Source organism: Scophthalmus maximus, chromosome 17 (assembly GCF_022379125.1).
Source record: "Scophthalmus maximus strain ysfricsl-2021 chromosome 17, ASM2237912v1, whole genome shotgun sequence".
Taxonomy (NCBI): domain Eukaryota; kingdom Metazoa; phylum Chordata; class Actinopteri; order Pleuronectiformes; family Scophthalmidae; genus Scophthalmus; species Scophthalmus maximus.
The window spans coordinates 19,632,660-19,642,500 of record NC_061531.1 but is presented as its reverse complement, the minus strand read 5'-3'; the positions used below and the strand labels follow the sequence as shown (position 1 = coordinate 19,642,500).

At 48.8% G+C, this 9,841-nt stretch overlaps 1 protein-coding gene across 1 annotated transcript in view; it reads right to left on the bottom strand.

Moving 5' to 3' along the window:
- The window catches only part of cacng2a (calcium channel, voltage-dependent, gamma subunit 2a), a 38,041-nt gene extending 28,209 nt beyond the window's left edge, over positions 1-9,832 (bottom strand). The window contains exon 1 of the mRNA XM_047328283.1: positions 8,732-9,832. Within this exon, the coding sequence (XP_047184239.1) occupies positions 8,732-8,957 (226 nt within the window). The 5' untranslated portion in view covers positions 8,958-9,832. The remainder of the gene's footprint in view (positions 1-8,731) is intronic.
- Positions 9,833-9,841: the final 9 nt, after the last annotated feature.

The window sequence follows — 9,841 nt, the reverse complement described above, 5'->3', positions numbered from 1 at the left end:
AACGCTGAGTCTAAATCAATTAACGTCGGGTCACATTCGGCTCTTTTTGCTCAAATTAAAATGAATTCCTTTTTAAGAGCGGCAGTTTGAAGCCGACACGCGGCGAGATGAATGGAAGGGAAATGTCAGAGCGATCCTACATTCACCTCGTCTGTGATCTTCCTCCTTCCTGTGCTCGTGTGTGTCGGATTGAAGCAGGTTTTTTTCCACCGTCCTCGCCTGACAATGTCAGAAAATAATGATTTCTTCATATTTTTCCTCAAGTCAACGTGTCTTCAAATCGCTTCTTTTGTCTGAGGCCTAGACTCAAAGTCTAAACTCTGCATCACATTTCTCTCCGCAGCGACACAACTCGTGGAGAACCACGAGGCCTTGACTGCGAGCTCACGTGATTCAGGATGAAAAAAATAAAAGGTCTTAAAAGGACGATAATGTCGTTTATCGCGATCATTCCTGGGACAATATGTCATGCAACAACAAGTAGTTATTGTGACGAGGCCCCACTGTATACAACAAATGGATAAAGTCACCGGGTCGAGAACATGAAACACCTGAAGTGTCTGTATTCTGTGTACTGACCAGCAGAGGGCGACTCTATGAGAAAATGACTCTACGTCTCACTTGATTTGTAAACGTCAGTAAAACATTTTCCTGAGCAGAAAAAATAGACGATAAAGCACCGGATGTATTGGGGCGTGGATACAGCGTGATTGACAGCTGGTACCGTCCAATCGGTGCATGGCTGCAGGTCGTAGCTGGACGATGTCTAATTCCAAAAAACCCCGACAACATGGCAGTGGTCAGAACGCAAAACTCCAGGCTTCAAAGTGTCGGCTCAGAAAAAACCAACGGGTGACGTCATGGTGGGTGGGTTGGAAGTGGGTCAATTATTTTACAAAAATAACGAAGGGACAGCTGAATAAAACTAAAATAACTAATTATATTATTATAAAATATAATAATTATTATATGGTGCACTCCCTTTAAGTATTTTAAACTGTCTCTACGCAGGAAGAAACAGAACTTTTGGTTGGATGTGACGGGACATGAAATCTACATGAAAATCAATTCTTCAAAAATTTGCATTATTCAGAGCCGCAACGGTCAGTTAACAAAAATGAAAAAATAATCTGCAGGTACATTGATTGTTGATGAATAGTTTGAGCCTAACCCTGACGCCAAATATCTGACGGCTCGTACTCACATTATGATGAAGTGAATATTAAACTATGGACATTTCTATGATCTTTCAAACCACACTCGCTACAGATGGAGGTTACGAGAAAAGAAGGGATCAAACGATGGCGTCGGCTCAAACGTCCGTCTGAAATTTCAGCCTCGTCTGGTTTCCTTTGCCTTGTTGCACAGAAAACAAATCAATCTCACTGGATGTCAAAAACCAAAGACATCTGATATCTCAGCTCACCACAAAGCTTCGTATGCATTTCATAAACACACACACACACACACACACACACACACACACACACTGTCCTGAACCATCTGGACCAGATCACCTTTCACTGCTCCACCCTTCATCCTCAGACGACCCCCCCCCCCCCCCCCCCTCGGGCCCAGTTCAACAGTAACTGACGAGATGAAGCTGAATTTTATTCAGATGAATGAATCATATTTTATTATGATAAATATCTGCTGCGGTTGGACTTCATTCGTTTGTGATAAAATGGAAACTCTAAAAACAAACTGCACTCGGGATAAATTTAGAAAATAATGTGAGAAACTGGTCAATAAAATGTATTTCAATTGATCTTTTCTCGTCGCATCGACACTAAAGGTGTAACAGCCAAAAGCATCCCCCCTCCCCAGACTTCACCTGGACGAGCCACTTCAACCCCGGGTGGAGTTAGATGGAGGTTGACGTGGGCTGCTACAACTGAACAGCCGTCAGGGGAAATTATTGTTATACTATTGGCATGCGGACTGGAGGTAGCGGGGATCAAACCGTTGACCCTCTGGTTAGCGACGACCCTCTCAACCTCCTGAGCCACAGACGTTCTGTTGTTGATGTTTTCCCAGTGTGCAATTTTTGTGATTTTCTGGCGGCATCTGGTGGTAAAGTGTCAAACCGCAACCAACCCAGCGACCGACAGGGGACACTTTATGGCGGCGCACCGCTGATTCCACTTCCTGGTTTTCCGTCAGCGTCTGAAAATTCAACGTGAACGCGACGTATTCTGGAGCGTTTAGTTCAACAAGCGTATTCAACACGACGTAGAAACATGGAGACTCACACGGAGGTCGGTCCACCTCATGAAACTATATCTAACTCATATATGAACACATAGTTATGGACAATATATTCAATTTCTGCAAATACGTTCTTCTAAATATTACACACTGCAGCTTTGAATGAGACGATGAGACAAGTAGAAATCATTACTGATAATTATTATTATTATTAGCATTAGCATTAGCATTGTCATCAGCAGGCAGTCGTACTTCCAGACTCCGCTCTGCCCCCCCCCCCCCCCCCCCCCCCCCCCTCCTCTGAGATGATGCAGTGTGTTTGCTCTGCGTTGTGACACAAAGCAAATACGGCGTAATAGATTGCAAATGAACTGCGCCGCAGACAACGGCAATTAATCACATGGCAGATTTGCCGAGAAGAGAAAAAAAGGAGGGGGGGGGGGTTGAATCGCACCTCCTTAAAAACAAACGGATTGTATCTGCGGTTAATGATCATTTGCAACAGGGTCTCTCCGGGACGTCTGCAAGAGCTTCAGGACGCGGCCGGCGAAGTGGAACGGAGACGAGCGCGGCTGCGATCGGCCCGCTGGTGATTACACTTTCACCTGCCGAGGATCGAACCTGTGAGATCGGAGAGCGACCGCAACGAACGGCGACGGGTTCAACGTGGAAACGTTACGTTTTCAAGAGGAGAGACGAGAAGAGAGCCGAAAACAACACGACACATGTCTTCACTCGACCTCTGACCTCTGACCTCTGACCTCTGGGCTCGGCTGTGGTTGCAAAGTTTGAAAGGTTTATCATTGGGAAATTAAACCTGAAAACTTCTAATGAGCTTCATATAATGTTTATTTTTTTAATCTGCCACTTATTCTACGATCAATCAAGAAATCATTCTGTCTGATCAAATGTCCCACAGGTTTCCTTCATGGCTGCAACTAATGGATGTTTTCATCATGGATTAATCTGCTGCTTGGTTTATTGATTGATTGTCATAATGGTGGAAAATCAAGATCTGTGCATCATTCCCTGAAAAAGGAAATTCATGTGATCTGCATCCACACGCAAATGTCAAATCTGTAACGTAGTTATTGTGTAAACCAACAAACAGAATTTTTTTTTTGCGTTTCTTCTGGAAAATTCACTTCTGAAAATATTTTCCTTTTCTTTCCTGTGGATCAACGTGTGGGTGAAATAACTACTTGTCGCAGCTCTGAGTTCAGTTCATGTTCAAACTGACGCAGGAAAGTAATAAATCCTCACAACAAGAGAAACGTTTGGTTTCCGCTTTAAAAAACGCTCAACTAGTTTGACTCACAGAAGAAAATCCGATTGGAAACGTGGAAATGTTTTGTGTCGACATTATGTAGTTTGTTTTCTAACCGCTGTGCAGCATCCGCATGTCTCCTCCGTCTCTCTGTGATGACCAGCAGAGGGCGACTCCTCGCGCTGGCAGGGAGTTAACAGCTAGCAGTTAGCAGTTAGCAGTTAGCAGCGGTTGGTGCCTGCAGCGTCGTGCGGCGGCGGCCCCCAGTGCGATGATGACACAATGACCATTCCGGGGTTTGTTCTGTATTGATTTGTTCTCTGCTCATGGAGGATGAAGATAGACCCCGCCCCGCTGGACCGGGCGCCGCTAAAAATAGCACGAGTAAATCAGGGCTATAGCCCCACACACACATGCATGGAGCAGGCCTGCTGTGATGATGATGATGATGATGATGATGATGATGATGATGATGATGATGTCGCGGGTTAGAGGGGATTTTGTCATTTATAATTAGAAGCCTCTTACTCTATGAACCATGGAGGGTGTTTGGGTGGTGGTGTGTGGGTGAGGGCGTATGGGTGGTGGTGTGTGGGTGGTGGTGTATGGGTGGTGGTGTGTGGGTGAGGGCGTATGGGTGGTGGTGTGTGGGTGAGGGTGTGTGGGTGAGGGCGTATGGGTGGTGGTGTGTGGGTGAGGGCGTATGGGTGGTGGTGTTCGGGTGAGGGCGTATGGGTGGTGGTGTTCGGGTGAGGGCGTGTGGGTGGTGGTGTATTGGTGGGGTAGAGTTTATGGCCCCTCTCCCATCGATCAAAGCCGAACCATTAATCAAACGTTAAACCAATTACGGAGCCGTCGCGCGGCGTCGCCGTCAGGTCGACTGCTGCTGTCGAGACACGACGATGAAGGTAAAGAGTGGGAATCACAGCGGTTTGTACTTTAAACCTCCATCACCCACATCCACTCTCATTTTCTCCATTCAAATGGAAATATGACTTCCGGCCAAACTGACGACACGCAGTCGTCAGACGGACGCTGGTCAATGTCAAGTCTACGTAGACGCGGCCTTACGTAGGTGACGACGACACGACGTACGTACGTCATACAGACTTCCTTAGTTCTCGCTACATCCCGAATGTGAAGGCAGAGGTCTCCAGATCAAATGTCAACAATGCAACAGAATCGTGAACCTCGGTTCGGACTTTCAGATGCGAACACGCCCTCGGTGGTCGAGGTTATCAGAATAAAAAATTATTCTCATTGTCGCAGGACGAAAGCGTCGGGTCTGTGCTTCGCGCTCAGTTGGGACTGATCACAAAGTGAGAGTTCACACAACACAGGAGAGGTATGTGCTTGGTCACAGCAGCTCTGGTGTCCAACATCACAACAGACCTGAGGCTGCACTCGAACACAATCGATCAACTCCTCACTGATCCTCTGATGCTGTAAACTGAGGAGTCGGAACAACATGGCGACGACCTTCACAGCAACACAACCGGAGGCCTCGGTCCGGACGCAGGTCTCGCTCCGTCGCTGGCCCTCGTCGGGCCGGTGGTTTGGCTCGAGCAGACAGGGGGCGCTGTTTCCCTACCTCGACAACTGACAACATGAGGACACTTTCCCGTCTACGCTGCTCTCAACTTCTCAAACTACCACTGGAGCTCATTTCATTACCTCTGACAGACTCTGCTGCTCCAATCACAACAGATTATCTGATAGTGGGCGGGGTTTATGCCGTGGCACGCGGGGAAAAGCGACTGTGGTAAACAACCAAGATGGCCGCCGCTGACAAACGAGCATTTGACTTAATAGTAGACCTGATATTGATATTGAAAACACTGGTTCACGGACACTGAAGGTGTAAGACTTGACAGAATCACTGAGCTGATACAGTTCGTCCAATAATCGATCGGCTGAGATCAGGAGGCGTTACCGTGGCAGCAGCGGATGAACAGACGTAGGAGCGATGATGAAGCCACAGTGAAGCGGAGGTCCGGGTGTTGAAGTGAACCTCTCTCACAGCTGAGCAGCTGGTCGCACACACACACACACACACACACACACACACACACACACAAATCCACCTGTGTGTGTGTGTGTGTGTGTGTGTGTGTGCAGCGATCGCAGCCTGATCAACAGGACGTCTTTGGGAAAAGATGGAAACTAAACTGATTAACATCTGAAATGTTGAACTTTATATCCGCCTCTCCTTTTCTACTTTTCAATTTCCCACCTCCATTTCTTTTAGTTTCATACGTGCTAACTACCTATAATTAAAAATGTACTTTTCATTTTAAGACCCAATTTCCTGAGCAGGAAGTCATTTGAATTAGAATATAAATGAACCTGACCCCCCTCGTTGTGTCCCACTTCCACCTTATTTCTGGCCATTTCCTTCCTTTTGTTCAAAGGAAGGAAACTCGTCGTGAAGCAAAGAAGCACAGAAGCAAATCACGTCCTGAGCCGAGCCGAGCTCTCAACCGACTCCTGAAGGGGGAATATCTGTCTTCCTCTCAGCTGCTGTCTGGTCGGGTACAGGGGGGAGTTTTATAAAGAGTTTTTCGCTGAGGCAGATTCAGGAGGTAATTCTCTGCAGGTTTGTCTCTTTCACATAGTTTTTTCCCTCTTTCCTTTGCCACGTTGTCACAGAACAAATATTGACCACAGCCACGTCAGATTGCACTTGTTACACGAGAGCAGTAATCAATCACCGAGCAGCAAGTCAGACGCCCTGGCCTCTCAGCATCTCACGGCCCCGAGACGAGCACATTCGTAACACTCGCCGCACCTCACGAGGTTGCGCGGCGTGCAACAGGGTCACGACGCCGCGGACTGCAGGAGGTGAGGCCGTCGTTTCGACATCTCAAGAGTCGCACCGAGCCCCAGACAGGTTGAAGGTTTACGCGACGAGCAGCCGCGCCTGCCAACGAGCGGGTCACACTGCGTCTCAAAACATCAAACCTCCTGGTCCAGACGCAGCTGGTCCAGGGTCAACTGGTCCAGACGCAGCTGATCCAGAGTCAACTGGTCCAGAGTCAACTGGTCCAGACGCAGCTGGTCCAGAGTCAACTGGTCCAGAGTCAACTGGTCCAGAGTCAACTGGTCCAGACGCAGCTGGTCCAGAGTCAACTGGTCCAGAGTCAACTGGTCCAGACGCAGCTGGTCCAGAGTCAACTGGTCCGGAGTCAACTGGTCCAGAGTCAACTGGTCCAGACGCAGCTGATCCAGAGTCAACTGGTCCAGACGCAGCTGGTCCAGAGTCAACTGGTCCAGACGCAGCTGGTCCAGAGTCAACTGGTCCAGAGTCAACTGGTCCAGAGTCAACTGGTCCAGACGCAGCTGGTCCAGAGTCAACTGGTCCAGAGTCAACTGGTCCAGACGCAGCTGATCCAGAGTCAACTGGTTCAGAGTCAACTGGTCCAGACGCAGCTGATCCAGAGTCAACTGGTCCAGACGCAGCTGATCCAGAGTCAACTGGTCCAGAGTCAACTGGTCCAGACGCAGCTGATCCAGAGTCAACTGGTCCAGACGCAGCTGGTCCAGAGTCAACTGGTCCAGAGTCAACTGGTCCAGAGTCAACTGGTCTAGACGCAGCTGGTCCAGAGTCAACTGGTCCAGAGTCAACTGGTCTAGACGCAGCTGGTCCAGAGTCAACTGGTCCAGAGTCAACTGGTCCAGACGCAGCTGGTCCAGAGTCAACTGGTCCAGAGTCAACTGGTCCAGACGCAGCTGATCCAGAGTCAACTGGTCCAGACGCAGCTGGTCCAGAGTCAACTGGTCCAGACGCAGCTGGTCCAGAGTCAACTGGTCCAGAGTCAACTGGTCCAGACGCAGCTGGTCCAGAGTCAACTGGTCCAGAGTCAACTGGTCCAGAGTCAACTGGTCCAGACGCAGCTGGTCCAGAGTCAACTGGTCCAGAGTCAACTGGTCCAGACGCAGCTGATCCAGAGTCAACTGGTTCAGAGTCAACTGGTCCAGACGCAGCTGATCCAGAGTCAACTGGTCCAGACGCAGCTGATCCAGAGTCAACTGGTCCAGAGTCAACTGGTCCAGACGCAGCTGATCCAGAGTCAACTGGTCCAGACGCAGCTGGTCCAGAGTCAACTGGTCCAGAGTCAACTGGTCCAGAGTCAACTGGTCTAGACGCAGCTGGTCCAGAGTCAACTGGTCCAGAGTCAACTGGTCTAGACGCAGCTGGTCCAGAGTCAACTGGTCCAGAGTCAACTGGTCCGGCTGCAGTTCTCCTTGGTTACAGGCTGAGATCATGTTATTGATTATCCGGTACATCAGGTTGATATATGATGATGAAGGTCTCACCATAACTGCTGCTTGTGAATATGTTATTATGTCATTATTCAGAACTCTTGTATCTGAAACAGTTCGACAGTGGACGGAGGATAAACAGCTGCTGAAGCTCGACATCCGAACAGAACCGAACAGAACTGATACCAGACTGGATTTTAACCGAGAGTTTTTAGTCCTTTGGGTTTAAATCTTTATAAGTTTGTTTCTGCTTTATAATTCTTTTAAAAATGAACCGACACAACACAAGTTGGATTCAGAGTCACGACGCCATCGGCGTTCGCTGAGGTAGGATTTCGTTTCCCAGAACCTGTTGTTACTTTGCCAGATTGTTTCATCAGAGAATGTCACAGAGCAACTATCAAGTATTTCACATGGGGGGGATAAGGAAAAATATGGATTTAGAATTTTGGACTTTCCCAAACCTCCTGTTTTCAGCCTCCCTGCAGGAGCTGGACGTTCACACTCTGTGGTTCATATCTAACATTGTTACAACGAGCCAAAGGTCAACGAGGAGCCGACGGGTCACAAGCGTCACAGGTTTCATTTCATATCAAAAAGGTGTTTTTTTTCTGGGCCAATATTTCACAACAGAGGAGGAAAGACGGGGGGAAAAGTTAGAAAAACACTAGAGGAGTCACACAACAGAACCAGAAGATCTGCGTTGGTGAGGATCCACATGATAGAGCAACAACTTCATATTTCATGTCAACGGAACGGTGATTCTTTTTGTCTTCTCTGTCCCTCAGAAATAGATGGATATCGGCTACATCTTAAGAAGGTGAAAGGTCAAAAGTAAAGATCTGATTCTCACATTTCTCCTAAACAGAGATCGTGTGTGTTTCTGGACATTTGTGCAGCTTCAACCAGTTGTTGAGTTCGAACAGCAGAGTTCAACGGAGCGGCCCTGAACTTCTCGCGGCGCGGAAGAGGAAAAGTCGGTAGAGCTCTTACCTTCCAAGCAGCACGTCCTCCACAGGCCCGAGTGGGTCATCACCTCCTCGTTCTTCTTGCTCGTCTCGTTCTCGCTCATGGACTTGCTCCGGCAGGTGCCGCGCGAGTACAGCCAGTAGTCCGTGCCGACCGCGATGGTCATGAGGCTGAAGGCGGCGAAGGCGCCCACCGTGGTGAGCAGCATCTGGACGCCGCGGTCGAACAGGCCCATGTTTCCGCACTCCATGAAAGGGGGGCCCCCTTTCCTCTTGATGTACAGGAAGTAAATATTTGAAAATTTGCGGGACCACACCAAGCCGAAAAAGCGTGACACGCTCGAGCGGAAGGAGAGGGAAGAAGGAGGAGGAGGACGCGGTAGGAACCTTATGGTTGCGTTTGGGTGGGGACCAAAACAAGAGAAAAAATGGTCTTTCTGGAGGAGGGGGACGGACGAGAGGACGGGACGCTGGGTCGTCTCTATCCTCTCGGCTTTGTTCTCGCTCTCGGAGAGATGGGGGGGAAAGATCCCGGATGGCAGCGACTCAGCAAAAGGCCCCGAGAGCTGCAGATGTGGCACAGTTGAGCTGTGAAGGGTCAACGACGTCCCACAGCCGAGGGAGGACAGAACCCAACGGGAACGGAAAAAAGAAAGAAGGGACTAAAAAACAACAACAACAACAACAACCTGTTTCTCGAGGTGTGAAGGTTTGAACATGAGCTCTGATGGAGCAGGGAGACGGAGGAGGGGGAGGAGGGGGGAGGTAGTGTCAGAGTAATGGCAGCCTTCACAGTACAACAGTTCAATATGTCTGTTACAGCGAGTTACAGTTAGTCAGTGAGGAATCCACAGAACATCCTCCACACTCCTGTCATTAACATTATTAATGTGATGATGCTGATGCTGGTGGTCCGGAGGAGGACCTCTCCTCTCAGAGGGGACGTCAACAAGATCCCAGTGTCCGTCCGAGGACAGATTTCTAAATGGACCTGCTGTGTGAAGGGAGATGTCGGCCGACGACCCCCACTCATCAGAAAGGAAAAGAAAAGAAAAGAAACCTCAGAAAAAAAGACATAAAAAAAAAAGATGATTGCAACCGCTCAGAATTTTCCCTTTTTCCTAAAATTCCGATC